Source organism: Chlamydomonas reinhardtii, chromosome 12 (assembly GCF_000002595.2).
Source record: "Chlamydomonas reinhardtii strain CC-503 cw92 mt+ chromosome 12, whole genome shotgun sequence".
NCBI classification, from domain to species: Eukaryota; Viridiplantae; Chlorophyta; class Chlorophyceae; order Chlamydomonadales; family Chlamydomonadaceae; genus Chlamydomonas; species Chlamydomonas reinhardtii.
Genome location: NC_057015.1, coordinates 8,350,672 through 8,378,081, shown reverse-complemented (window position 1 = coordinate 8,378,081; position 27,410 = coordinate 8,350,672). Strand labels below are relative to the sequence as shown.

Below are 27,410 nucleotides of genomic sequence, written 5' to 3'. Positions count from 1 at the left end.
ACTCTAGTTGTGTGGAGACGACGCGGAGTGCGTTACATTGGCCACTTGCCGCAAACATTGCCGACACGATTGCCGAGGCGTTACCCCATCAACTCGGCTTGAGACCCGCACTCTCGCAGTCGCCATTTTGTTACCGCCTCCTGCCAGACTCGACCCTGTCAACCAGCGACCGTTCGTCAGAAATCAGTCAAACACCTCTGTCAGGTCACCGCACACGGCGCCCGATGACGTCAACCTGGACAACACCCTGTCCTCAGCAGGTTCAGTCGCAACCCCCTGCCCCGCCGCGCAGCGCTCCCTCCACAGCTCCCTAGTGGCAGGTATCCAATCCCCTCTCGCCGCTACTTGGGCAGACCCAGGCCCGGCAGCGCGCCCGTAATGCTGAACCCAGGCGGCAGCGAGAACCCGGGCGGCAGCACCAGCCCGCCCGCAGCTGGCGCCGCCGCGGCAGCTGGCGCCGCAGCCGCGCCCAGTCCTGCCAAGCCCGCCAGGCCCGCCAGCCCGGGCCCCGCCGCCGCCGAGGGGTCCAGCAGCAGTCCAGGCTTGCCCACCCACTCGCCCGTCTGCGCCCGCAGGAACTCGGCCTCGGTGACGAAGATGGCGCGCACGCTGTTGTCGTCGAACTTGCGGCCGTCCATCATGTTGCGGCAGCGGCCTGCCTCCTCCGCGCTGCCGAACTTGACGTACACGCGGCTGGCCTCGGCGTTGGTCACGTGCGCCGGCGGCATGGGTGCCGCCAGCCCCAGCACGGCGCCGCACTTGACCACCTCGGCGCGCACGTCGTCCAGGATCTGTGCGGGGGAGAAGTGGCGGGCAGCGGGGGAGGGGTGAGGAGGCTAGGAATGGGGAGGACGGGTGTAGTGCGGAGGCGTGGCCGCGGTGGCGGGAAGCGGTGCCCGCGATGGTGTGAGGAAAGATTGTCCGCGTTGACAGCGAGAAGGGTCACTACCACTGCGGCGAACGGTGGCTTTCGGTGGCGCGTGCCTGGGTCTGCACGGCGCGTGGGCGCGTGCGCCTCGCGTTTGGCGCATCACGACGGCGGCGGCGTCCGGCGCGCGCATACTCTCAGGCATCCTACAGACACGGCAGCTGCATCCACAGCAGGCGCGAGCACACCAGAGCACACCAGCACACCAAAGCACGCAGCAGCAGGGGCGACACACAGCAGAGCCATGCAGGGGCAAGGGCAGCTACAGCTGCGTGCAGCGCAGGGCACTTGCACCACAGCAGACCACACACAATGTGCCACCAATACAAACACAGGCGGGCACACACCAAACAGAAACAGGCACAACCGTAGCACACGGACAGACACCATGTAGGCAAGCAGGTGGCGGAGGGAAACAGCGCAAAACGGCACACAGGGGGCGGAGGGCAGGCAGAAGGCGGCAGCACACAGCAAAGCGCCAGGGGCTCCATCGCGAACCGCCGGCACGCGCGCACAGCCGCGCCATGCGCATTGCGAGCCTGGGGCCACAACGCCCAAAAGCCGCTGCCTGGGGCAGGAGCAGCCAAAGCGCGCAGCAGCAGCAGCAGCACGGGGCCAGGACAGCAGCAGAGAGGGCAACCACACGCAAGGCGCAGCGGCGAAGAGAACCATTGGGCGTCGTGTTCGTGATTGCGCATGGCCGGTTGAGTCCATACCGACACCCAAACTACAGCTCATCAAGCGCACACAATCTACTGTAAACCCTCACGTCTCATCACCTCACCTCTTTCCGCTCGGTGTCGTCGCGGATGGTCCCGCACGTGACCATGTTCTCCAGGAGCACAATGGCCGTGGGCGTCGTCACCATCAGCCCCGCCAGGCCCGGGACGCCGGCGGCCGCGCCCGCCAGGCCCGGGACGCCGGCGGCCGCGCCCGCCAGGCCCGGCACGGCGGCGGCGCCGGGCAGCGTGAACTGCGTGGCCAGCGCCACCTGCGCCTGGCCAATCTTGGCGGCGTTCACCAGGTGAGCGTTGGGGTCCTGCAGACGCGACACGGCGAGCGGGAGGGGGCAGCCAGGTCGGTCTCTGCCGTCAACAGGACACATGCATAGCGACCCGGCCAAACCCCGGCCAACCAGGACGACTATGATAGGCCGCACAACGCAACGTGTCCGGCGCCTGGCCGGCATTGCCCGCTCGACCCGTGTGCCCTTGCGTACAGGCACGGTCCAGTTCCCCACCCCTGCCCTCTGCCCATCCACCCACCACGTATCCCTTGGGCCGGCCGATGTTCATCTGGCGCCCGCACAGCTCCAGCTTGTCCAGCTGGATGGCGGCGTCCGTCAGCTCGCGCGTGCGGAACTCGATGAACGCGAAGCGGCCAGCTGCGAGTGCACGTGGATGGTAAGTTGGCAGAAGGGAAGCAGTGTTGGCAAGCTGCTTGGGCGCAGGGTGCCACGGTGCTGTAAGGCAGGGGCTTCTGCATCGGGCTTCGGCGGGTGCTTAAGGGTGCCAGCGTGAGGGGGCGCGCCGGCCTGCCCTGACTCACCCGAGGGGTCCAGGTTGACGTTGACCACGGGCGGCGAGTTGGCGGGGTCCGTCACCTGGTTGGCCAGAATCGTGTTGAACAGCTCCTTCAGCATGTCGGCCGTCACCACGCCAATCGCAAGGTTGCCGACTGCGCAATGAGTTGAAAACAAAGATAGGGCACCGCCGGCGCAAGGCGCAGAGAGAGAGCACAATTGTGTGAAAGCAGGTGATATGTTAGGTTAGCGGCGGAGCGCATGCGGCAGGGGCCGTGCGGGACGCGGTGTGCACTCGTCAGTGGTCAAGGCAAGCATATGCTATACTTTATGCAGGGGCGACAAAGAAGGGCAAGCATGGGGCAAGCAGGCAAGCAGCAAGTGTGCAGCATGGCAATGACACACAGGCACAAACGCGCGCGTACGCGACGCTGGCCTACCGTAGATCTGCCTACCGTAAATCTCTCGAGACTTGCGGTCGGCAGTGGCGGCGGTGGTGCTCTGCTGCGCCATGACCGGCTTGGATAGCGCCGCTGCAGCCGCCGCCGCCGCCGCTTGTTGTTGCAACAGCATCTGCTGCGCGAGGAGTTGGCGCTGCAGCTGCTGCTGCTGTTGCAGCGCCGCCATAGCCTGTGGCGGTTGGGCGGTAAGTGCAGTTAATCGCTGCTGTGCCCCGTACGTGCCACATGGGCGTGCAAGCAGATGATGGAAACAGTTGCCGGCACCGAAGTGGACAGCAGCCAGCCATGGGGAGTAAACTACAGTCGGCAGGCGTGCGCCCGACTCACCTGCACGGCGCTGATGCTGGCGTCATAGGCACCAGACGACTTGGTGCGATCCCGGCTCCGGCTGCGGCTCTTGCTCCGACTCCTGCTGCTAACAAGGCCAAATACGGGGGTCGAGGTTAGCGCTGAGGTCTTCGCAGCGCGCCAGTCGCGCAGCCCACCCCACCCCTCCCCGGCTTCCAGCCAAGCCTGCAAGGCAAGGCCACGCTCACCTACGACGGCGGTCCCGTTCCCGATCGCGATCCCGATCGCGCGAGCGTGAGCGGTCCCAGCGTCTAGACCGGTCCCTTGACCTGCAGTTGAGGGCGGGGAGGAGATCGTGTGAGACCTCGACCTTAGGTTGGCCTGCAGCCTCAGCTGCTACATGAGGCCTTCACCAGCTGGGCTGTTCCAGTATTTACCGGCCCACGTCGAGGCAAACTGAATCATCCCAAAGCGAGCCCGGAGGCTGCGCACCTGGAACGCCGTCTATCGCGCGACCGGGAGCGGTCCCGACTGCCCATTCTCCAACCAAGCTCCTTAGTATAGTCCGTCCAGGGCTGACCGGGCGGGGGAGGAGATTCAGACGAGTTGCTGCGGTTCCCCTCAACCAGCAGAGTGAATGCTGAGTGTAGTAAACTGACTATTATGTATGTCAGGGCCAGGCGCAGCCATGCCTTGAGGCGACGCTGGGCGACTGCGAGCCATCGGGCCTCTCATCCCGGCGCGGGCCTTGCAACAAAAAGTTGCCCGCCGCGCGGGCGCTGGCTACTAGTGCTGCACCTTAGTCCCGCTCCTATACCCTTGTTAAGGTAGGCAAGGTGCCTCGCGACTTTCTAAGGCCCGAGTGTCCTGAGCGGCCGCATCTGTGTGACTTAGCCTAGCGTCCGCTAGGCGCAGGGGCAGCGCATAGTACTTATGTGTGCCTGAGTTAGTTGCGTCGCGGTTCTGGACCTCGGACGCGGGGTTTGCCTGTTGCGGGGCCCGTTTGCGAGCCGTGTTCCCGCGCCAACAGCGTCGGCCCGGCATCGCCCTGCTTGGCACAGCGAACAGCAGACTGGGCTGCTGGCTGCGTGCCTGCCAAGTTTGAGCTGACGTCTTCGAGGAACGTTGCTGACAGATTTCTGCCGACGTGTGTCGCGGCTGCCCCGCAGGTTTATGTCAAACAGCAAGCCCGCCAAGAACGGCCAGAGGAATGATACCACGTCGACCAAAACAACATCAAATGCAGTCGAGCTCCCTTCTGGCAAGCGGTGAGCCGGATCTTCCAAAGTTTGAGTCAGGTTCTTGGCAGTCCCCGAACAGTCAGGGGCGGGACTCGCCGACATCGCAAACTGGACGGCTGATGATTTCTTGAGGAATCACCCTGCTGGAACACTCAGGGCCTTGGTTCATGGCGCCAATTCTGTGTCGAACCTTCCACGGGCCTCGCATTCACCTTGCTTCGTATCTCCGGCCGTTGTGTCCTTTTTCCCTTCTGTAGGATTGTCACTGGCACTTCTGACGTCGTAGCGAAGCGGGACAACGGTGGGCAACCTTCGGCTTCAAGCCATGGCGCGGCGAGTGGACGCGGGCGCGGACCCCAGGCTGCTAGCGGCGTAGCGCCAGCCAACCCCAATCAGAATGGCAACAGCGGCCGTGTTGACGGCCATGTCGATGGCGGTGCCAGGCACCGCGCTGCTGCTGCTGGGCCCCAGCCCAGTGGCACCGGCCCCAACCACGCTGCCAGCAGGCCCGCCAGCGGCAAGCCCGGCCCCGCAGTCGCTCCGGGTGCAAACTTCAACGGAGGCGTGCTTGGTCCACGTGTCGCAGCAGGCGCACCTGCAGCTACTGCAGGTGGCGTGCGCGGCCGTGACGCAGGCGCTCCTGCTGGCGCCCATTCCGGCCCCGCGGCTGGTGACGGCGCCAACCACGACGGAGCCGGGAAAGCCCGCGAGCCACGCCGCCGGGGCGGGCGCGGTGGCGGCCGGGGAGGCGAGCCTAACGGAGCCGCTCCAAGTGGCGGAGCCGGAGCAGGCGGAGACGGCGGTGACATGGTTGTCGCGAACGGCGCTGCCGACCGGCTGCCAAGGCCGGCCAAGCAGCGCAGTGACAAGCGCCCGCCACGTGGCGACGGAGTGGCGGCAGGAGCCGACGGTGGGGTCGGAGCCGGAGGACACGGCCCTATCGGTGACACGGGCGACCTGGGGGACGCGGACAAGAAGGGCGGGCGGGCTCGCGGTCGCCGCGGTCGCGGAGGGGGCCTGGGTGGCGGCGCGGACATCCCTCCTGCCGACCATCTGCAGCCTGGCGGCGAGCAGGAGCAGAAGCCCAAGCCGCCGCGCGGGGAGCAGAAGCCCAGGCTGGATGCAGGAGCTGGCCCCGTGGGGGGCAAGGACGCATGGCCGCCGCGCCCTCAGCAGCAGCAACAGGGCGGCGAGCAGCGGGACATTGACGGACAGCAGGGCGGTAAGGGCGCCCCGCGCAAGGGCAAGGACGTGCGCCCCCCAAGCGCGCAGCCCCAACAGCAGCAAGGCAAGAAGCCGCTGCCAGGACCCAACGAGCAGTACCCGGGGCCGCAGCAGCAGCGCCAGAAGCCCAACACCGCCGGCACCGGCGTGGCTGAGCGGGCCGGTGCTGACACGGAGCGGGGCGCTGGCAGGGGCCGCGGTGGCGGCAAGCGCCGCGGCGACATGGATGGTGGCGCTGCTGCTGCCGTTTCTGCAGAGGTACGTCTACCGGTATGCACCGGAGGGTGGCCTGTGTTTCGTCCTGCTCATCTGTACGTGCTCTCTGCCTTACTCCGTTTAGAAATAACCCCTCCATCTTTGGTACCCCTTTGTAGCGCGACGGAGTGCAACCCAGTGGTGACGCCGCCGGTGGCAACCGCCGCCAGCGGCCTCCGCGCTACGGCCGGTCGGAGCAGCACGACCCAGAGCAGAGCCAGGCACCGGCGGCTCCTGCGGTGCAGCAGCACGAGCAGCAACAGGTGGCACCGCCGCCTGGAGCGGTCTCTGAGCAGGCGCCACCGCAGGCGCAGCAGCAATACGCGCCCCCGCCCCTGCAGTTTGGCCAGCCGATGCCGGAGTTCACGCTGCCTCAGCAGCAGGAGCCGACGCAGCAGCAGCAGGCCCAGCTGGTTTTCCAGCACTTCCAGCAGGCGCAGCAGCAGGGCGGTTATCTCACCGGTGGCTTCAACCACAACCTGCTGGGTGGCGCGCTGGGGCCCGCACCGCCGTTGTTCGGCAACGGCGGCATGAACGGCCACGGCTACCAGATGCAGATGAACGGCCAGATGCTGCCGCCACCCGCCTTCGCGGGTGCCCCGGCGCCGCCCGCGCCCCAGCAGCACCAGCAGCAGTACGCGCCTCCGGCGCCGCAACAGCAGGGCCTGGGGCTGGGTGGGTTCGAGCTGCAGCACCAGCAACACCTGCAACAGCAGGCGGCGTACGAGCAGTACCAGCAGCACCAGGCGCTTCAGCTGCACCTGCAACAGCAGGCCCAGCAGCACCAGGCTCAACAGCAGTACCAGCAGCAACAGCAGCAGCAGGCGCTGCAGGCCCAGCAACAGCAGTATGTGCAGCAGCAGGCTGCCGCCCCTCCGGCGCCGCCGCAGGCGCCCGCCGCGCCCGTTCCTGCTGTGCCTGTCGCGGTGGTGGCTGCCGTCGTGGAGCCGGACTCGCCCCCTGCTGCGGCCGCTGAGCCGGAGCCTGCGCTGTCCGAGCAGCCGGCTGCGGAGCCGGTGAAGAACGAGTGGGCGGAGCGGCTGGCGCAGCAGGCGCTGGCGCGCATGAACGCCGTCAAGTCCAGCCTGATTGGAGGAGGTGAGCGCGTGCGTGGCTGCTTGGCAAGCTGGCTTGGAGGCTTGTTTGTGTCTTGGATAGACCTGCGAAGCCAGTTAGGTGCTTACCTGGGCTAGCCCTAATTCTTGCATCCGTGCTAATCAAACGCTTTGCAACCTCTTGCTTCCTTCGCACAGGTTCGAGCCGTACCGCGGACAACCTGCCGCCGCCCAGCCGCCCGCCGGTGTACTCGAACGGCTCGGGCTCTGGCAACTACGCCAGCTCCCCGCGCGGCCCGCCGCCCCCCAGCGGCGGCGGCGCGGCCCCCGAGTCCGAGTGGCGCGGCAGCAGCGGCCACGGTGACGCCGAGTGGCGCAACGGCCCTAACGCGCCGGTCGACGCCAACGGCAACAGTGGCGTGCACGCCTACCGTGCAAACGGCCTGGCGCCCACAGGTGCGGCGGACGCCGCTGACGCCTGGCGCAACCGCAACGCCGGCAGCGGCACTGACGAGCCCGCGCCTGCGGCGCCCGCCGCAGCCGCGGCGGGCGTGTACGTGCCGCCCCGCCGCGACCGGGAGGAGTCGCCGCCGCCGCCTGGCGCGGCGGCTGGCGCCCGCCCGCGCCTGAACCTGCAGCCGCGCACCAAGCCGCTGCCGGTGCCCGCCGCGGGTCCGGGGCCTGCTGCGCCGGCCGCCGCCGCCGCCGCCGTGCCTGTCCCGGTCGCCGGTGACGGCGCGCAGCGCGCACACAACCCGTTCGGCGCGGCCCGGCCGCGTGAGGAGGTCCTGCGTGAGCGCGGCGCCCCGGACCCGTCCGAGCGTGACACGCGCCTCACCAACGGCGCTCTGTACGCGGCCTCTGCCGGCAGCGGTGGCGCGCTGCGCGCCGCCGCCGGCGCCGGCAGCGCCCGCGGCGGCAGTGTCGCGAGCGGCGGCAGCGACGAGGACCAGTGGCACACGGTGGGCAAGGGCGGCCGCAGCAGCAAGCCGCCGGCGAGTGGTGCGGACGTGGGCAACGCCCTGCTGGACCCCGCCTCAGACCCCTTCTTCAGCGGCCGCCACGGCGGCAGCGGCGTGGCCATCGTGGGCCGCTCCGGCCGTGCGTTTGGCGGCGGCGGCGGCTTCGGCAGCTACGGCAGCGGCAGCAAGGGCAGCGACGGCCACTTCGTTAACCAGTACGGTGCCTCGCGCGGCTACGGCGGCGGCGAGGACGACGAGCCCATCTTCAAGCGCAGTCTGCCCACCCGCAACACCGACCTGTTTTAGGTCCTCGCTGTCGGCAAAGCCGGGGAAATGGCGATGGGTAGGAGGGATGCTTGAGTGTGGTGGAGGTACGGTCGCGATGAGCTGGGGGGCGGCGGCGGTTGGGCATTACATGTGAGAAAGACGACTGTGATCTGGCTGTGGGTCGGGAGGCGATGCTGTGGTGAGGAGGTGCTGTGATCTACAATTTTGCAACCTACTAGTGATGCGGCTATGCACAGTTTTGCCGGGACCGGGAAGAGGAGGGGGCGAGCAACGGAACGAGTCGCCGGGGCCATCATAGAATACAACAGGGAGCCAGTTAGAAGCGAGCTCGAGGAGAGAGGCGAGCAAGCCATGTAATTTTAAGTGGTGCTGGCCGAGATCGGAGATACCAGTTTGGGCAGGGGCCCGCATAGGGTGCCCCCATAATCGCAGCTGAAGGCCTCAAGCCTTACCCAGGCCTTGTCTGGGCCGCACCCATTCCGACCGCAGCTGCGCAGCAGCTCAGCTGCCCCACCACAGTCGTTGCAGCACAAGCTCATGTTTGCATGTCGTGACCCACACAAATTCACACAGACACCCCCCGCAGCCCTGCCGCGGCCAATTGTTTGCTGTCTGCTCGGGGTATGGGCGTCAGCTGCACACTACGGGACCTCGCCAACCTGCCTAAACCCTGTCCCATCGCACGCCCAGCCAAAGCCACCACTGCCACCACCGGACACCAAAGTTCTGTTGCGCACGTTACTTACTATGCGACCCCGCTACCCCAGGCTGCAATAGTCCCGGGCGGCCACGCTTGGTAAACACCCATGGGCCCTAGGCTCGCTCTTGCACACATGCACACATGCGCGTCTCACAGCGCGGATGCACGCCCGCCGCATCGCACGTCAATTCCTACAACCTCGATGCAGGAACAGTAGGCCTGCTCTTGTCAGTGCAGCACCAGCTAGAAGAGGCTTCGCTCGTACTCCCCTAGCTCCTCGTAGCGGAGGGCTCTACACCTGCATCGGCCGAGCAACACGCGGTCTCAACGCGCACGGTATTGGGTACGGCAGGCGATGCAGGCATTGAAACGTGCCCCTACTGCAGCCATGGCCCCGGCTCCGCTACTCGTGCCACCCCGCTATCATCACACACTTCACCCGCCCCACAAACCCAGCCGCGTGCCCCCGCACTCACCGCTGCCTCCACGTGTCGTACGCCGCGGCCGCCCGCCCCTGCATGCCCGTCACCTCCCCCACCAGACGGTCCAGCCAAAACACGGGCACGGGCTCGTGCGGCTGCTGGTTCATCATCAGCATCTCCGCATTCAGCTGCCGCAGTTCCAACATCGCTACGGCCACCAGCTGCGGAGCCGACGGGCCGCTGGTGCTGCTCGTGCTGCTGCCGATGCCAGAGGCGCTGTCAGCGCTGCTGCTGGGTGCCGCGCCAGCCGCGGAGGCGACCTGTACCAGGCAGGGTACCGGTGCAGGATGCAGCGGTGAGGAGGCTGCTTGTGTGCATGGCGCTCTGGGATAGCTGTGTGGGGCAGGTGGCCGCTTAGACTCGCGCCCTGCCAACCACTCCCACTCCATCCCCGCGCATCCCCCATCCCCACGCGAACACCAGCCCCAAATCCCGACATGCGCTCAGCCTCCCGGCACCCATGCACTCCCTCAGGCCGCCCCCTCACCGAGCCAAGCCGCAGCGTGTTGTTCGGGGTGGGCAGGTGCCGCAGCGGCGAGCCCATGTGGACCAGCTCGTTGATGCGGTTGTACGGCGTGCTCTGCGGCACGTACCCGGCCAGCTCCAGCTCCCTCCGTCGGGCCAGGTGCTCGAACTCCATGGCGGTCATGGCACGGCCGCCATCCCTGCCGTCGCGCCGGTTGTCCATCAGGCACTCTGAAGACGGTAGGTGAGAATCGTGCGGGATCGTATGGGGTGGGGTCGGTGAGCAGGCGGCGGAGAAGGAGCAGGCATGGCCGTTCTAACGCAGCTAGGTGGGCTGAGGAGGCGTAGGAGGCAAAGCGACGGACGAACGGCCTAGGCGTTGGGTTGGCAGCAGGAAGTAATGCGCACGATGCGATACGGTACCTGCAGTTGCGAATCCCAGCCACTCGCACTGCAGCGTGTCAAGGCTGTCGCCGAAGGGCATCACCACGAACTTGGTGTTGAGGTGGAGCCAGGGAATGGAGTGGCGGATGGGCCGCGACATGTTGCGACCCACGTCGCTGAGGGCCTGTGCACCGGTGTGGAGGGGCCGAGAGCTTGGCTCGAGGTCTTGGGCAATGTTATGTGTTCCAGGCTTTCCCTCGACTCACCCACTCGGCGTCGCAGGGCACCGCCGGCCACGCCGCCACCGCCCCCAGTGACACCGCCACCTGCGCCAGCCCCCGCGCCGCCGCGAGGAACTGCGTCTTATCTGCATAGTGATCGGATGAGCGGCAAGTGCCACACTTAGACCTGGCAATTAAGCTGCTCCACCAACAATGAGCGCATCGACGTCAAACTCTGCACATCGTCGCCTGGAATTCCTGCAAAACGTACGCTTGGCAAAGCAACACTTACTAAGCCTGGCAGTGACAACTCCGGGGCCGTACGCAACCACACGCCGCAGCTCCACTGTGCGGTCGTGCTGCGCGTTCGCAAAGGCCTCAGTGCCCGGCCAGGCCGCGAAGTAGGCGCGGGAGGGACTGCCGCCCAGCCTGGAACCATGTGTAGAATGGCCGTGACACAACACACAGGGCACGCATGTAAGACAGACAGTAATACGGTACGCAAGAGCGTGCCCTCGATCGCTCCCAGCCGCCATACCAGCACGCATCTGCCCAACCCCATATTCATACACACACGCACGCACGCACCTGGCAGCCACGCGCCAGTCGAAGTGGCCAGTGGCCTGAAACACCACCTGCTTCTGAACCGCCTCGCCTGGCCACAGCCCCGCGTGGATGTGGCCCATGGCCTGGGGTGGTGTGGCACGAGGGGCCACGCGACAACCGGACACGGGGTCGGAAGTCAGTTGCTACCCAGATGCATCGGTTTAGCAGGGACATCCTGATCGCAGAGGGATGGACATCAGCATGCACGTGTCGGCACGCCTGCTACCCCGGCTCAATGCTCCGCCCACAGCCCACAGCCCACAGCCCGCGCTGCCCACCCGCACTGGCGCCGGCTGCAGGTGGTTGTGCCAGTAGCCCAGGCGGCCCAACGAGCCCCAGGTCGACTCGGCCCAGCCGCCCAGCCGCCAGCCCTCACCGGCGTCTGCACGTATGCGCCACAGCGGCAGTAGCACCGGCACTTGCAGCGGCAGTAGCACCGGCAGCGGCAGCCCAGGGCAGTGTAAGGGCACCGTGGCCCAAGTTGAGGCCTGGCCTAACTCGTGTCCCAAGCGTGCTCGCCATGCGGCGTGTTCGCTGTGCGCCCAACAGCTCACCGAGACTGAGGAACGTGAAGTTCTCCGGCTTAGTTGCGCGAGCGATGGCCTCCGTGGCGGGGTCCTCGGGGTCGGGCGGCAGCGGCACACCTAGGAAATATTTATGAACGAACCAGTGGTGAAGGGCCGCCTCCGTGAACTGCACGGCACGACGCAAACGGCGCTCTACATTCCGTGTCCCACCCGCGGCACGAACAGGCCGCTTCGTCGACAGCCAAAGCGCACAGCACCATACTTCAGCACGCATGCACGCACCAAGGTCCTTAAAAGCCTGCCTGAAGGCCTGTGTCCGCGGCCCAAGCTGTCGGTTGAAGGGATACGAGCCGTGCGGGAGCGGCCAGTCGCCGCCTGCGGGGAAGGCCGGTCGTGCGGGCGGGCAGGCAGCAGGATTTGGCCCTTGGTGCGCATAGGGACAAGTTGACGCAGCGTGTTACGATTGTGGCAGCAGCACCTTCACGCGTGCGAACAATGTTATGATTTGCACCAAGTTCGTCCCGAACAGGAGACACCACCCGTTACACAGGCACAGGCATGGCGAGGTGTCGCGCACATGGGCCTCCTTACCGCTGTGAGGCATGCGCAGTGTGGCGGAGCGCAAGCGCACAGACGCCAGATTGACGCCGCCGTTGGCGCCGCTCACGTCCCAGAAGCTCTCACGCACCAGACCCGCCAGCCCTGGACCTACGTCGAACACCTGCGAGCCACACCGGCACACACAGCAGACCGGCACACGATCGTCCGTATGTGGCACCCCAGCAGTCAAGAATGCTCGGACAGCTGTAGACCGCCGGAGTGGGACTCAGTGCTGCAGCCTTTGAGGCCGTTGCCACAGACCATTTACTCCCGGTTGCGCTGCCACGGTGCAGGTAGCTGGCGCGGAGTACGCAACGGTTGGAAAAACGAATTCCTTTAAGATCGGAGAATGTGATGTACACAAGCCGGGCGCCCGCGCACACACAGCACCAGAGGCCGGCGCCCGACGTCGACGCACCCAGTCAGAGAAGTTGTTGGCGGGCGTGTTTCGCTCCCGGTAAGCCTGTAGCGACACAGGAGGTGTGTCAGTTGGCGTGTGGGGTACTCTGCGGCGTGCTGACGCCCCGCCCCAACCCCAAACCCCCTCGTCTTCCCTCCCACCGATCCCGCCACGTAGCCTGCGTATGTTCCCAACCCCACTGCCAATCTCTCCCTCTCCTGTTAACCTCACTGCCAGGCCCCTGTGCTTCGGCCCCGGTTGCCCTAATTGGGCCCGAAGCTGAACCAACCCGTAGACCAAGGCCAACCACCCGGCGCCCGCTCACCGACTCGCTAGCGACCTGCAGCTTGGCCAGCGCCTCCGGGTCATCCTTGACGTAGTACCACAGCGCCATGAACTGCGGCCGCCCCACCATGCAGTTGTACAGCACGTCCGTCAACATGGTCTGGTCGTCAACCATGCCCACACGGTTGTGGTCCGGCGCTGTGTGAGCGTGGACGGTGGGGGGTGGCGGGCGGCCGGGGGCGGGGGGCAAGGTGTGAGGGATTGGTTAGGGGCTGTTTGCGGCATATCCAACAAGAAGTAGTTGCGAGTGATCGTACGGTAATTGAAGGCATGGACGTTCGCATTCCCGGTATCCGCACGTGACTTGGGCAATCGCATCAAGCGGCCCGCCAGCTCACCGCTGACTGGAGATATGGCCGCCACCGCGCTCCAGTCCTCCGTCCAGCGCACTGCGCCAGGTGCATTCAAACGTGTGGGCTGCGCGTCAGGGACCCGGAGCCACGCAGCTTCACACAGCTTCCCGAGTTTTGCACTCCATAGCGCGTCCCGTCATGCTCCTGAGCCAACCCCCCCCCCCGCCCCCTCACCGGCCCTGTGCACCGCCTCATAGAACATCCACGCCACGGGGCCCGCGGGGTTGGCGTTCTGGATGTAGGAGAAACCACCTGCGCAAGAGAGCCAGGTGCGGCACACGAACACGACCACATGCACACGCTTCACAGGCTTGCAAAGATGCTGTCAAGCAAGCGTCAGCAACTCTTCCGCTGTGCCCCCGGCCGCCCACACACCGTTGATGCACACGGGGCACTCGGCCTGGCTGAGCAGTTGGTAGTTGCTGAGCGGCGGCTGCTTGGCGCGCCAGTACCAGTCGTCCAACACGACCACGTCACTGTCCACGGCTAGGACATTGTAGCCCAGAGCCACGGATCGGGCTGCGAGGCACAGACAACCCCCAGCCCCACCAGCGGTTGTTACACAAGGCTGAATGGAGGCAGGACGGCGTCACTGCAACAACGCAACACATTGCTCGCTTCCCGTGACGCCGCGCCGGTCAACGCCGGTCAACACCAGTCGGGTTTACGGCCTCGCCTTCCCCACTCCCACTCCCACTCCCCTGCTCTCCCCGCTCTCCCCGCTCTCCCCGCTCTCCTCACCCACGGTGAACCACTTCTTCCACCAGGCCGTGAAGCCCATATGTCGGGCCATGAGGTACCAGCCCGTGGGGTAATCCTGGCCACTGTGCGAGCGTGTGTGTGATTGAGTGGTGATTGGCGAGGGGAGGAGCAAAGGGGGTTGCGGGGCGGTGCACCCCACACGTGGCAGTCCGGATTGGGCCGGCGTTGTTTCCGTGGGGCGGTGGCCGGAGTTCAGGCAGAAGACACGCATGTATGACAAACACACACACACACACACACACACACACACACATGCACATGCACACACATATACACACAGGTTCTCGTCCCGTAAGGTGGGACATATCCCCATAGGGTAACCCACTGACAGACACAATGTGGTGACAGCGGTGACAGCTGCTGCGCAACCCCTGCCGCCGATAGAACCCCCCCTCTCACCTGGCGTCTTTACTGGTGTAGGCTCCGCAGCTAACCGGTCCTTGCTCATGGTGCGCGGATATCATCACCCTAGCGAGCCGCTGGCAGTCGCGCACCTCGTTCATTAGCGCCATGACGTGCCCATACCCGGCCTGCCCACGCATCCTAGCCAACATTTGTGCGGTGTCAGTCATACGTGTCTCCGCGAACACTATAATTTCCTTCTTGAAAGCTGTTGCCTCCAGAGCCTCCTTGAGCTGGGCGGCTGTGTCCAGAAGGCCCACATAGCCGCGAACTTTACCAAGCGAGCAGTATGCGCCATCGCCGCGCTTCGCGCAGGTCCGATTTTTAACTATAGTGTGGCTGTGTAGTTCCGAAGCGACAGCACAGAGTCCTGGTGGCCCTGGGCCCGTTGCAAGAAACACTAAACTCAGCAGAGCAAGCGCCGGCCACATTCTTCTTTCATTATTTGAACCATGAATGTTGTACTTGAGCTGTAAAAAATTAGCTGCTAGCACGAGTAACGGGGTGAGTTCTCCTGTCCTTGGCGCGATCCAGTTCCACACCCAGGTACACGCTTCCCCAATCCCGCCCATTTCGTCCCAACGGATGGGCGCCGCCCCAGTTCGCAGCTGCAGCCCCTTGTGATGCTTTCAGAAGTGTCAACGGCACTCCTTCAGGTCTCTCCTTCGCCGTTCCGCGCTGTCCAACCCACAAGAGTACAGACGCAACATGAATCCCGCGCACGTGAACTTGTGCAGGCAGCCCGCAAATTACCTGAAGACGAGTCGATTGGGACCATTGCGGTGGTCGGGTGTCGGTCGGCCGGTTTCTGGGGGGTCCCTAAGGGTTTCGGGGGATGGGGTCTAACACTTTCCTTCATAAGTCATAACGCCCCTCGGCGCCAACTGCTTGCTGCTCACCTGAGGCGCAAAGCGTTGAAGGCTGCTCCGGCTCCCCCCTCCAGTCCCGCCAGCTCCCCTACCGGGCTTTCCAGCGATAGAACCGGGATGAGGTCCCTCGCCTGCTCGGGCTGCAGGCCTGTAGCCGTGGGCCGTTGAACTGTAGCAGGTCCGTCTGCGCAACTCACGGTCACCAGTTCGCTGCTACTGCTGCCACTGCTGCTGTTGCTGCTGCTCCTATCATTGGTACTGCTGCTGCCGTCGCCTCTCCCACGCTGCAAGGGCAGTTGGCAGACCAGCATGCACGCCAAACAACAAAAGCAAGCTTACATCGGCACCTGCCCGGCACGTGCGGCAAACACTCACGGCTTGGAGTTGTCATAGCCATCACTGAGTCACCTAACCTCTACTTGCTGCGGCAGCCGTACGGCGTGGCCACCGTCGTTGACCCGGGACGCAAACATGGCGCCTGTGTGGGCTGACGCAGCAGCTGTCGCGGATGCCAACGCCGCCGCAGCCGTGGATGCACTCAGACCCCTAGCTGGACGCACACACACTTGACTACAGTAGTTGCGCCCCGCCCTCACCGCCCCACGTGCAACCTGCACCTGCTGCACGGCCTCCGGGTAGTCCTGGGTCATCGCACAGGCAGAAGCACAGAGAGCCGAAGTGCGGCCGCCCCGACACGCAGCTCCACAGCGCGTCCGGCAGCAAGGCCTGGTCGCACACAAAACTAACAAAACCTTTGTGTGAACACGTTGCAGCACCTTAAGCCAGGCAAACGCTATCATGCACAATTGCACATGCTATATGCCCATGTTGTAAGTAGTGTAATTCGAACTGGCCGCAAACAGTAGAACTGGGTCTGCGGGCTAGCACAATACCGGTTACCGTAGTTGATGCACCGTCGTGCTGCTGTACACTGACTTTGACTATGTTGTGTTAGCGTGTGCCCCTGGTGTGAGCCTGGTCGTGACACCATAACTGCACAACCATCTAACACCCCACAGATGGATATTAAGGCATGATGAATTTGATGGTGAACCTTGGGGTGAACGGCTCCTCAGGACCAGGACCTGCACATGTGAGGATGGCGCATGGTGGCGCCGGCCGCGTTGACCTTCGCAGCCCCTTCGCAGCATGCTTCACCTCCTCTCATGACCCCTGAATGGTCGCGCTGCAGCCGTGAAGGACGGTCAGGATGGGGCAACCGCGGGAGCCGGCCGGGTGTCTCGGGTGACGGATGTGCAAAGGTGTGCACACCGTCTTCACGAATGGGGTTGGCCGTCGCCATGAAGCCTTCATACATGAAGCGCCACGAGTACAGGTGCAGACGCGTACACTACATAGCCCTTGTTTGAGCTATCCCAGGGCTGGACCAACATCGGGCACGAACTTATCTTGGTGCTGCGTTGTATCCCAAATCGCGGTCGAGGCGCAGCGATTACCTGCGTATACCAATCTGCTGCTGACTACCAACATATTCAAACGCATTTACATAGAAGCGCGCGGAGCCAGTCTCCGGTCGGTCCAAGCCGATATCATAGGCATTGCAAATTGCTGGTAAGCATCCATATGGATCTATAGTTGCATACAGATAATATTTTAGCGATCGTGGTTGGCGTCTTCGGGACAGGGGCTTGACTTTTCAGGTGTTCAGCACCTGGTGTGCGCGCGGGGGCCTTGTTGACTGTCCTATAGTACCTCTCGTCGTCGCGTAGCACCGTTTCGGTACTCAAGCTGGCAGGGCGTCAGCGAAGTGGTCCTTGCAGAGCCTGCTTCGCGGGTTCAAAACGTGGTCTGCAACTCCCACCTACCCCTGCCAGGACGACGAGAGCGGCTGACCCAGCCGCCGGCGCACCCCACCTCCAGTGCTCGCACCGCAACTGGTAGCTGCCCGAAGCCTTGGGCGCTGCGGCAGCTGCTAGCTGCTGCTCCGCCGCCCAGCTTCGGCCTACACGGGGCCTCACAGGGACGCATTTGGGTGCGCCATGACGGCCGGGGGCGCCCTGTCCCATTCCAGCAGCCTACGCGGGCCGCGGGGCTCTGTGAGCGTCAGTTCCGACGCGCCGGATGACGCAGAGTGGCTGGAGAGCCCCAGTGACCTCATCTGCCCCATCACGCACGAACGTGAGCAAGGGAAGGCCGGTGCACAGGCTGCATCCGATGGGCATGGCAGCTTCAGCCATGTCCGGCCTCTGGGTGCGGCATAATGTGCTGAGGGGACAACCTGGGTGACATCAGTGCCGTCATAGCGGAATTGCCCCAAACAAGATGCTCTTGAATGCTCCGCCCCTTCTCTCATTGCTGGCTCCACAGTGTTTGTGGAGCCGGTCATCAACGCGGCGGGTCAGGTGTACGAGCGGGCGGCCATTGAGAAGGCACTGGCCACAAAGCTGGTGCGTGGGCAACTGATGCATTCGGGTCAATCTTCAGGCGTGTGTATGTGTGTGCATATATTCCGCATTCTAGCGTGTGCAGGCAATAAAAGGCCATTGGTTCATGCAGGTGGACCCAATCAGCAACCTGCCGCTACCCAGCGCCTCGCTCACCACGGTGTGGCCCATGAAGAGCAAGGTGCGGGCTGTCGACCTTCTCACTGCGCCAGCCGGCGGGATCACACACCACAACTGCAGCTGCCTTTGGCTCGGAGCTCGTGTTGTCACGGCCAGTTCACACTGTTTTCCGGCATGCGCGCACACGGTTTCCCCGCCCCCACCATTGCCCGCAGGCGGCCGCGTACCGAGAGCGAGCTGTGCAGGGTTGCATCGCCCAGGTGTGCCGACCCAGCTGTCGCACGCCCGTCCGCTACCTGCGGCGTGCGGCGGAGCTGGCTGCGGGGGCGCTGGCCGGCGTGCCGCACGGCGGCGCCGTGCTGGGCGTGGCGGGCCTGACGCCCGAGGTGGTGGACTATGTCCTCACGCACCCCAGCAGCATCTACGACTTCCAGGTGCGGCTGCGCGTGCCTTGGCGGGCTGCGTGGCATGGGGAGGAAGGGGCAGCAGTACGGCGCCCGCATCGCGCGGCTGAGATGGGTGCGAGAACGGCGTGGGCATGGGCCTCAGGCCTTGCTACCCTTGTCGTGCGCACCCCAAACCCGTGTAAGAGTGTCAGAGTATGTGTGTATGTGCCCCCGGCCGTGCCCACTCGCCCCCCCTACTACTGTTTCTGGCTGCGTCTTCGCTTCTTAAACCATCATGAATGTAATCCGCCCCCGCAGGCGCTCAGCCGCTTCGCCGCCTCGCTGGTGGGCTGCGGCCAGCGCGACCGCGCCGCCGCCCTGTATACGCAGCTGCTGCAGCTGGCGGGCGACACCAGCCAGCAGGCGAGGAAGGGGCGGTCCGGAGGGGGCCTGTCTGCAGTCGGTATGGAGTTGCTCATGACATCGAAAGCTGTGCATGGGGCCACGGGTGCCCAGGCTCTGAAGCGGGAGTGGGGGGTGGGGGCCAGGTTACGAGTGGGCAAGCCACGTGCGCAGGCTGCGTATGCGTTGGGCAAAGGACCCGTGGAGAGGATGAGCATCAGCTGCTAGCTGCGCCCGTCGCCCAGGAGGCGTGTAAGGAGGCCTGATCACATCATCCACCCAATCACTGCTCAAATGTCGCGGCGCAGGTGGAGGCGTTGCAGGGACTCCTGGAGTCGTGGGGCTTTGGCAATGGCGGCGGCGGAAGCGCAGGCGACTGCTGCGGTGGCGAGGAGGAGGAGCCGGACGAGCAGCAGCTGGTGGAGCGGCTGGCGGCGCTGGCGTGTGCTGCCGACGGACACGGCGACGGCGGCTACCGACCTGCACGCTTCGTGGGGGTGCTGCTGGCGGCCGGGCTGCCTGAGGAGCTGGTGATGCGGTTCTGCGAGCGCATCCTAGGCAACAGCTGTAGCAGCAGCGGCGCCGCCGCACTGGCCGGTGGCGCTGCCTTCAGCGGCAGCAGCGGCAGCAACCTGGCGAACGGCGCGGGGGCGGCGTGTGGGGGCGGCGGCGGGCCTGGAGGTGCGACCGCGCACGGCCTGGCGGCGAGCAGTAGTGGGCGGCAGCTGCGGCAAAGCCACAGCGTGGAGGTCGCGGGTGCGCCGGGCTGGGCCGCGGGCGCGGGGTCGGGGCCGGGGTCGGCGGGGAATGCGGAGCTGCTGTATGTGTACACACTGCTGCGGTGCGGGCGCCTGGAGGCGGCGCTGGATGCCCTGCGGCGGCAGTTCACAGGGGCGGGCGGCGGAGGCGCCGGCGACAGGGCCGGCGGGGCCCACCGTTTCAGCGGCAGTGGCGACGGCGACATTGCGGTGCTGGGGGACGTGGCCGGGCCTGGGGCGGGCGGGCGTGGGCGCTTCTGGCGGCGGCGGCAGAACATCCAGCGGGTGGTGTGCTCGGCTGTGTACGGCCTCGTCACGCTCACCAACTGCAGGTGGCCCCTGGCGCGGGTGCTGAAGGTCGCCAGCGTGCTGCTGCTGCTCAATCCGCAGCAGCCGCGATGATACGGTATAACACTTCAACGCGACGCGAATAAGCATGCGGTAGGCTGTGTTTCGCAGCTTGGATCGGCAGGTAGCGAGTACGTCATGTTTGGGTCCCGAAGCGGCCGGCGCTGCTGCAATTTTGGCGAAGCTGGCATGGAGATGGCGTTTGCCCCGCTAGCATGTGTAGATGTACACTAATGGCCTGAAGTGGGCGAAGTCGCTTGGCAAATGGCATGGGGCCCCCAACAGTTTTGACGGTTGTATTGCTCAACGAGGGAAGCTTGAAATGGGTTGCACCAGAAGCCAATCATTGGTTTAGGCAGTGAGGCCGTGAGGGTGCACTGGTCCTACCGCTGTGAGGATGGCCAGCCCTTTGCGCGGTGCTTGCGACGCACGTCTGGGGCAGACACGCACGCCGTTTCTTTTCTTACTCGTATTGGACTAGTTTCAATGTTTGATGGCTATCGCATTCCATCGGTACCGTATTCGCGCGTACCGCAACCGCGTGTGCAGACGTGCGTTAGTGTGGCATGGGGTCCTAGCTGTCCTCCCTTTGCAGCTGTACTTGGTGACCTTAACAGTGCTGCGGGACTCCCGAGCACGCGCCTCTGATGCCATGAAGGACACTCCGAGGTCGGAAGCAAGATTGAGCATTACACCCGCTGTGCCGATATTGCCTGGGGCAATAAGACCAAGTGTGCCAGTAGTCCACCTGCCTGGCAGGTCATGCGGCGCCCCAAGTACATCTACGGCTCTCCACGGGGCATGTCAGACGGACGTCTGTGTAGTGCCTCTCTCCTCCATACCCCCAGCAGCGTCCCCACAGCTGCCCACAGGGCCGCGCATCGGCCCAACCCTCCATGTTACTATGCGCCCTCCACTTCCGAACACTACCGCAGCACGCAGCTACGGCGCTCACATCCGGGTTCACTCCAGTCAGTCATGTCAATCTCCGCTCGCTGGTTTCTAGTGCACGTCGGCCGTGCCAATTGCAGCACTCGCCACAAGCGTGCTGCCCGCTGCAACCCAAAAAGGCAGGGTCACTCAAGGCCTCTGTGCAGCCCGCCGATGTACACCTCACACACCTGACTCAACAGTCACCACATGCCATCATCCCCTCATCCTCCCACCAAGAAGGCCTCCGCCCAGCCCTCCCACGCACAGCCGCGCGCTGCCATACACATTGTGTATGGAGGGCAGGCCCGCGCGCTGCTCCGACACGGATTCCACTCCATCGCCTGGCAGCTTAAATCGCCGGCCGGCGCACGCTGTCGGGGGCGCGGCCGTACAGGAAGATGGACAGGCCGGCAGCGCAGGCAGCGCCAAAGAACTCCGCGAAGATGTAGAGGAAGGAGACGCCCACGTTGCAGGTGAACACCACGGCGGGGCCGATGGTACGGGCGGGATTCAGCGAGGCGCCGGTGTAGGGGCCACCTGGGCGGTTGGGGTGGCACAGCGGGTCGCAGAGTTGGCATGAATCCGTCGCCCCCCCCCCGTCTTGCAAGGATACCTGCCATGACTCATGCAGCACGGTAACTGTATGGACGTGGGCTGTCACGGATCGATACGACTGGGCGTTGTAGCAGCTATTGAGGTTAGGCGCATATGTGTCGGGCATGCGGCTGGGCCTAAACCATGCATGTTTCCAGTATTACCCCTGGTCTGCAACGTGGCAGCATCCCGAACCCCGTTCTTGGGCTTTCAGACTGATAAATCCTCTGCCTGTTGTAGAGCGTGCGCTGAAGCGCAGCAGTCCCACCCGTTCCCGTCCAGTACTCCTCAATAGTCACCCATGTGTCACTCCATCGACACCCACCCGAGATGGCGGCGGCGTACAGCGACAGGCCGATGGCCAGGGGGGCGGTGTTGCCGTGGCCCGGCTTGGCGACGGCGGCAGCGTACACGGTCATGACCAGCAGGAACGTCATCATCACCTCCCACCCGAACACGTCGCCGTTCTTCACGCCCGCGGTTGGGCTGAAGCAGCCGGGGGAGCCAGCGCCGGCGCCCAGGTGCAGCGCGGGGATCAGAGCGGCGTAGATGAGCGCGCCGAAGATAGCACCCAGGATCTGTATGGCAACGTGTGGGGGGGGGAGTGTAGGCGTGTTGGCGGGCGGTGGCTTTTGCTGGCCAAATAATGGGCTGGGGTGGAACCGCTGCCCGTACCAGCTCAGCGACCGCACTTCCGCGGCAGACGGGCCACGGGCACCTGTGTGCACGGACGGCCCTGGCCCAGTCGGCTACTGTCCCTATATGCCCATTGCCCGCGCTCATCGCGCGCCGGCGCACCTGAGCAATCATGTACAGCAGTCCCTTCCACCACTTCATGTGGCCAGTGCAGATGAGCGCGAAGGTCACCGCGGGGTTGATGTGGGCGCCCGAGATGTTGGCAAAGGCGTAGACTGCGGGCATGGTCAGCATCATAACGTACACTCGTGTTCACACACCGCCGCGGCGCAGGTTTCGACTGGGTCCGCTGACTACCCACAAGGCTGTTGTCGAAGCTGGCTATGAGCCTGCCCCAAGGGCATGCGAACGTGCACAACGCCAACCGTGCGATGCGGTGCGGCCTCGGCTGCCCTCGCCTGCACTGTATAGCGGGCCGCGCTGCAGAGGGCAGCATGGCCCACAAGCGCGCACGCGCACAGGCGCCTGTCACGACCCCCAGCGCTACCGTGCTCTTGCTACCCAGAGCTGTGCGACCCTATGCTGCGCTGAGGTCGCGCCAAATGGCATGTGGAAAGGTGCAGGCACGTTTATGGCCAGGGCCCCCGACACGCCCGGCAGACGTGGTGCGGCCTCAGTGTAGCCACCACCCCATGCACGTGCATGCGTGCGTGCGTGTGAACCCCAGCTCGCGCTGTGCTTCCCCCACGCAGCCTCAACCCTGCCCTCGTCGATGCAGCCCCTGCGCGTACTCACTCACAGCCACCAGCGCGAAACCGTTGGCAGCGGGCGCGGTGGTGTCCTTCGCTGGCGCGGAACCACCGAACATCTGAAACAGCAGCGTGCCGAAGAACTCTGCCATGAGGCAACGCGCGAACTCGTTCTTCACCTGGCCCGACGGGTCCAGGTAGGGGCGCAGCTTCTGCCTGCAAGCCGCAACAATGCAGAATCAATTTCTGCGCTGCTCGGTCGCGCTGCGCTGTTTGCGTCCAGCCTTCCACCGTCCCCATTGACTCACATCACGCCAGCCTTCTCCAAGTAGCGCTCCAGCACCACGGGCAGCAGGTCGTCGTCGTCGCCATACTTCGGCTGTGCTGTCGTCTTAGGGACAGCGTCGTGCGCCGTCCCCAGCTCAACCAGGCCTTGCCCCTCATCCTGGTACCCCCGGTCATACTTGGACTGCACCTCCAGAGACATCCTGCGCTGGCACCAGGTCGGAGGCAATTCGGGTCTGCATCATCAGCGGGCCCCCAAAATTCCGCCCCACGCTGCTGTCCCTGAGCAGGTTGTCAGTCACGGTCCTGCTGCAATCAACTATGGCTGGCTAAGGCTGGCTGCTGCCCAAGACACACACTGGGCAAGGTGATTTCATGCCCAGGTCAAAGCTGAGGCCTCGAACACCGACTGTAGGCTGGCTGCTCTGGGCTCGCTCACCTTGTCGTGGAGGTTTAATTCAGTCCAAGTCGTGGAAGAAAGAAGAAGCCCGCTTTGGGGGAGAAGTTTCGCTTTGGAAGGTCCAAACTTCTGCACGAGTTCTGTGGCCCCCTAGTACCCTCAATGCTCAAATGAAGTGCATTTGAGAACCAAGCCCTTGTTCGCGCAGGGCTCGGGGCACTAGCAAAACTCTCATGTTGCCATGCAGCAGAAATTCCCCGCCCTCTTTCTCACGTCTTCCTTCGTTTCAAGTCTTCCTTCGTTTCCACCTAACCCCGCTATCACATATTTATCTTTCTAAGTAAGCACAAAAATGCTGCAGGCCACCCGCGCCCAGCGCCCTGCTTGCAGTGCCCGCACCTCTCGCCGGGCGATTATCGTCCGCGCGCAGCGTGATGGCGTGAAGGATGTAAGTCGTCGAAGGAGCGACTAGATCGGCACACGGAAGCACTCGCACGCCGGGTCACCGGAACACGGTTGCTGAGGATGCCACCGGTGATAGTTGCACTCGCTTTCTGGTTCACACTGCATTGTGGGATATTGTGCCTCTACGCTCAAACCACTGCACGTCGCGACTGAATCGGGACAGCTCTCATTGCTATCCTTGCACCGCCGAGACCGTTCTCACGCCAACTTTCCCTTGCTCGCTCCCCCGCGCGCCCCAAACAGCCCACCGCCGTGTCGCTGCGTGCCTCGGGCGCCGCGCTGCTGGCCGCTGCCACTCTGGCTCTGAACGTGGTCCCCGCCATGGACCCCACCGCGGCGCTGATGGTGCAGCCCGCGCACGCGGAGGAGGAGGCGTCCGACGTGAGTGAGAGCCCCGGACGGTGTTGACGGAGGGGCGTGGCGGTGCTTGCACAGGTTACTGCTTGTTTTTACAGCTGCGTGGAAACGTTGTATGGGAAGGTGTGCTGCAGAGTTGGGTTTCGGCTTGGAAAGTCCCGCTGGCCCCTATCACCCTTAGCTTCCGTGCGACAGCCTTTGTCACCTGTGTACCCCCCGCCCGGCCCTGGCGCCGTTTGCAGGAGGGCCTGAGCCCCTACCAGCGCCGCCAGCGCGAGCTGGAGCGGCGCCGCGAGATGCTGCGCGCCGCGTGAGTGCCGGGCCGTGTGCGAGTGAAGCTCTGTGCTGCTGCATTGTGCGGGTAGCGTGTCGGCTTGGCGCGGCCGCGCAGCCTGTCCAGTGCCGGCCGGGCTAGCCAGCGGGTTTGGAACGGGGCATGGCACGCGGCACCAATGTGTGCCGCCAGGCGGGGCGGGGCGTGCGCTGCCACGTCCTCAGACGCCAGCACCGGTCTACCGCCTTCACCCTGACCGGCGACATGAGGCGCCCGCCCGTCCTTGTGCACACGCGTGTGTTTTACCCACGTGCTGTGTGTGTTTTACCCCACCCGCAGTCGCGAGGCAGCGGAGGCCAAGGCGGGCGGCGACGCCCCCGCGGCCTCCACCGAGGCCGCTGACGCCGCAGTGGACGCCGCCAATGGTGGGGGCGGGCACACGCTCTGGGGCAAGGACCGGGTGGCGGTGATCGCACAAACCCCTGGGCTCTGGGTCTGAGTTTATTTGGACGGAAGTACCCCTTCCTCCTGTGTTGCTGCTGGTTGCGCGCGCACAAGTCGAGAGCTCGCTATGCACTGCTAAGCCATTGGCAGTGTACGGCAGAAGCGGATGAGATGTTGTACACGTGTCTTTTCGCCATGAGTAAATGACATAGGACATTGGAGACAAGTGAAGCTGACGGCAGCGGTTGGGGAGGCAAGGGGGGCCTGGTGGACGCCCACCACACTTGCGCCCAGCTCCAATCAGCCAACCGTAACCCACCTCATCCCAGGCTTCCACTCCTCACTCTGCCCACCTCGCCCCTCCATACCTGGCGCACCACATCGCCTACTCCCTGACTCCTCCCACCTCCCACCTCCTTGAACCCGCTCCCATCCCTCCCTGCCACTCAGCGGCGCGCTCAGCCGCGGTGGGCGGCGAGCTCAAGAGCTCCGCCGCCGCCGCCTACGAGGCCAGCAGCAGCTCCAGCACCACCCGCTACCGCGGCTTCGGCGGATTCAACGCCGCCCCGGCGCCCGCCCCCGCGCCCGCCGTGGTGGAGCCCACGCCCGCGCCGGAGCCCGCCAAGCCGGCCTTCTCCTGGAACACGCCCGCGCCCGCGCCCAAGGTGGGTACAGGAACATTGTATACCGTGCCTACAGCGCGCCCCCTGAAGTCTGGCTGGTCGCTTCGGCAAGCAGCAGGGGCCGAGTGGTGACTGGGCCGCCATTGACGCAGGGCGGTACGGTATTGCGAATTGCTGAGTGATGATTACCGTACCTTGCTTGTGTTATGGTGTCGTCTGGTGTGGTGTCTTGGGCAGTGTGCCAATGTGGTGCCTTTGCTGCCCCGGCTGTCCCCACCCCCGCAGCCCGAGCCGGTGGTGGAGGCGAAGAAGCCTGAGCCCAAGAAGGCTGAGCAGCCCAAGAAGGAGGAGGTGGGCAGGTTCAAGGGGTCACGCCTTGCCGCACCCTACCCGTCGCTGCTTTCCAGCTTAGGCCCTGCCACCTTGTGTCATATGGACGTGCCTCCGCCCGCCGTGTCATCCGCTTGACCCCCTCTCCTCTTTCTTCATGCGCCATGGACAATGGTAAAGGGAATCTCCCGTTGATCGCCTCGTGTTCTAAACAACCCCCACCCGCCGCAGCCCGCCGGCAAGCAGAAGCGGCGCGGCCCGCTGCCCCTGTTCCTGGCCGAGGTGGTGGTGCTGGGCGGATTCGCCGGCGTGGTGGCGGCCGCGACCAAGTACAGCGCCGAGACCAACAAGGTGGGGTTAGCCAAACCAAGTCCATGTAAACTCAGAACCCGAAACTAGCCCACACAAACCAGCCGGGAAGGGGGTGCGGCCTTAACAATGGGCCACTTCAGCTGAGCTGGGAGGTTTCCGTACCAACGCCTTCGGGGCAGCATGCGGGAGCGCCTGCTATGTGAGGTGTGTCGCCCGCCACATCGTACACTTGGCCGTTGAATGCCAAACCCACACGCGTACGCACGTACACCCCGCGCCCACTGCACAGGCTCTGGCTCTCGCGGGCGCCAAGGTGAAGGAGCTGTACGGCATGGCCGAGTCCGCGCTCGCCAAGGCCAAGTAGGCGGCCGCCACAGGCCGCCTGCAGGCTAGTGGACTGAAACGGACCGGGATGAGGAGGAAGAGGAGGAGGAGAGGAGGAGGAGAAGGAGGAGGAGAGGAGGAAAAGGAGGAGAGGAGGAGGAGGAGCCGGCTGCAGTTGGTGGCCCGGTTGTACAGCAGCTGCGGCCGCAATGCGACAGCACTGTGTGCGGCGACGGCCCTTGTCGGGCAAGCACCAAGGCGGGTGGACGTAGGATGACCTGACTTTGGGCTGAGGCGTTGCCAGTATTCTTTGGTTCTCGAGAGCGGACGGTGTTTATGTGTGTGTACATGCTGTTGATCGGGAATGGCGTGGCAGCTGGCACAGAGTGGTGCGTGAGTGTTTTCGTCATGTGTGCGCGGGGCCTTGAGGTGCTGTACGGATGTCGCCGCGGCAGGGACACGGAGCCGGCCGTGGTAGCTCGCACCCGGTGCCTGCATCATCATGCAGTGCTACGCCGCGCCGGCGGCTGTCGAGATGTGCTTGCAGGGTTGGGGTTCTAGGCAGGGCTCTCGGCGATGAGTTGGTTAGCTAGATGCAATGTGTTGTGTGGCACGACCCCCCTGAACCGTCAGCACGGCCGTGCTGCGCATCCTGTCACACCTGCTCTGCTGCTTTGTAACACTGTGTTGGGTTAGATGTGTTAGACTGCGAGTTATCCGGACCCCTCACGAGCAGGTGTGTGCTGGGTGGGACGGACACTGCCTGCGCCGGCGCTGCCGAGTGCCGACCTGCTTGGTGCAGTAGGTGCGCTTCAAGCTTGTGGCTGTGTTTGCGCTTTCGTGTAAAGGAGCATGCCTGTGCGGCCGGCTCCCCTCCCCCACGTTCCTTCATGGAGTGTACGTGGGTGCAGCGTCGGGCCCTTAC

The 27,410-nt window shown here is 64.8% G+C and overlaps 6 protein-coding genes across 10 annotated transcripts; 3 read left to right on the top strand and 3 right to left on the bottom strand.

Annotated features, from left to right (window-relative positions):
- Positions 1 to 20: 20 nt before the first annotated feature.
- Positions 21 to 3,858, bottom strand: CHLRE_12g549100v5 (uncharacterized protein). Of its 5 annotated transcripts, none has more exons than XM_043068948.1 (10): positions 3,692 to 3,858; positions 3,448 to 3,528; positions 3,239 to 3,326; positions 2,906 to 3,080; positions 2,477 to 2,605; positions 2,194 to 2,312; positions 1,713 to 1,967; positions 1,452 to 1,496; positions 985 to 990; positions 21 to 791 (listed from the first exon to the last, which is right to left on the bottom strand). In XM_043068948.1, the coding sequence occupies exons 1-10, from the start codon at positions 3,736 to 3,738 to the stop codon at positions 342 to 344; spliced, it is 1,395 nt and encodes a 464-aa protein (XP_042919034.1). In that variant the 5' UTR covers positions 3,739 to 3,858; the 3' UTR covers positions 21 to 341. The 5 variants fall into 5 exon arrangements, with proteins under 5 accessions (XP_042919034.1, XP_042919032.1, XP_042919033.1 ...); XM_043068949.1 differs by having other exon boundaries at positions 3,239 to 3,320; XM_043068950.1 differs by lacking the exons at positions 985 to 990; positions 1,452 to 1,496.
- Positions 3,859 to 3,988: 130 nt separating this feature from the next.
- On the top strand, positions 3,989 to 8,584 carry CHLRE_12g549150v5 (uncharacterized protein). Its single transcript, XM_043068953.1, has 5 exons — positions 3,989 to 4,026; positions 4,369 to 4,467; positions 4,698 to 5,922; positions 6,039 to 7,017; positions 7,173 to 8,584. Exons 2-5 carry the CDS (start codon positions 4,373 to 4,375, stop codon positions 8,240 to 8,242), a joined length of 3,369 nt encoding a protein of 1,122 aa, XP_042919030.1. The 5' UTR covers positions 3,989 to 4,026; positions 4,369 to 4,372; the 3' UTR covers positions 8,243 to 8,584.
- A 2-nt stretch (positions 8,585 to 8,586) lies between these two features.
- CHLRE_12g549200v5 (uncharacterized protein) lies at positions 8,587 to 14,968 on the bottom strand. Its single transcript, XM_001694067.2, has 18 exons — positions 14,469 to 14,968; positions 14,049 to 14,131; positions 13,683 to 13,826; positions 13,482 to 13,559; positions 13,293 to 13,343; positions 12,935 to 13,092; positions 12,628 to 12,672; positions 12,201 to 12,330; positions 11,892 to 11,984; positions 11,637 to 11,726; positions 11,361 to 11,464; positions 11,065 to 11,165; positions 10,769 to 10,905; positions 10,522 to 10,622; positions 10,295 to 10,439; positions 9,894 to 10,102; positions 9,401 to 9,666; positions 8,587 to 9,222 (listed from the first exon to the last, which is right to left on the bottom strand). The coding sequence occupies exons 1-18, from the start codon at positions 14,609 to 14,611 to the stop codon at positions 9,168 to 9,170; spliced, it is 2,133 nt and encodes a 710-aa protein (XP_001694119.2). The 5' UTR covers positions 14,612 to 14,968; the 3' UTR covers positions 8,587 to 9,167.
- A 1,710-nt stretch (positions 14,969 to 16,678) lies between these two features.
- CHLRE_12g549250v5 (uncharacterized protein) lies at positions 16,679 to 20,444 on the top strand. Its single transcript, XM_043068954.1, has 7 exons — positions 16,679 to 16,912; positions 17,176 to 17,479; positions 17,669 to 17,748; positions 17,858 to 17,926; positions 18,081 to 18,299; positions 18,570 to 18,674; positions 18,962 to 20,444. The coding sequence occupies exons 2-7, from the start codon at positions 17,341 to 17,343 to the stop codon at positions 19,811 to 19,813; spliced, it is 1,464 nt and encodes a 487-aa protein (XP_042919029.1). The 5' UTR covers positions 16,679 to 16,912; positions 17,176 to 17,340; the 3' UTR covers positions 19,814 to 20,444.
- Positions 20,445 to 20,446: 2 nt separating this feature from the next.
- On the bottom strand, positions 20,447 to 23,538 carry CHLRE_12g549300v5 (uncharacterized protein). Its single transcript, XM_001694068.2, has 6 exons — positions 23,396 to 23,538; positions 22,980 to 23,159; positions 22,718 to 22,887; positions 22,085 to 22,197; positions 21,612 to 21,864; positions 20,447 to 21,229 (listed from the first exon to the last, which is right to left on the bottom strand). The coding sequence occupies exons 2-6, from the start codon at positions 23,156 to 23,158 to the stop codon at positions 21,042 to 21,044; spliced, it is 903 nt and encodes a 300-aa protein (XP_001694120.1). The 5' UTR covers position 23,159; positions 23,396 to 23,538; the 3' UTR covers positions 20,447 to 21,041.
- Positions 23,539 to 23,648: 110 nt separating this feature from the next.
- CHLRE_12g549350v5 (uncharacterized protein) lies at positions 23,649 to 27,343 on the top strand. Its single transcript, XM_043068955.1, has 8 exons — positions 23,649 to 23,804; positions 24,065 to 24,202; positions 24,421 to 24,488; positions 24,792 to 24,877; positions 25,347 to 25,561; positions 25,805 to 25,870; positions 26,081 to 26,200; positions 26,451 to 27,343. The coding sequence occupies exons 1-8, from the start codon at positions 23,709 to 23,711 to the stop codon at positions 26,523 to 26,525; spliced, it is 864 nt and encodes a 287-aa protein (XP_042919028.1). The 5' UTR covers positions 23,649 to 23,708; the 3' UTR covers positions 26,526 to 27,343.
- Positions 27,344 to 27,410: the final 67 nt, after the last annotated feature.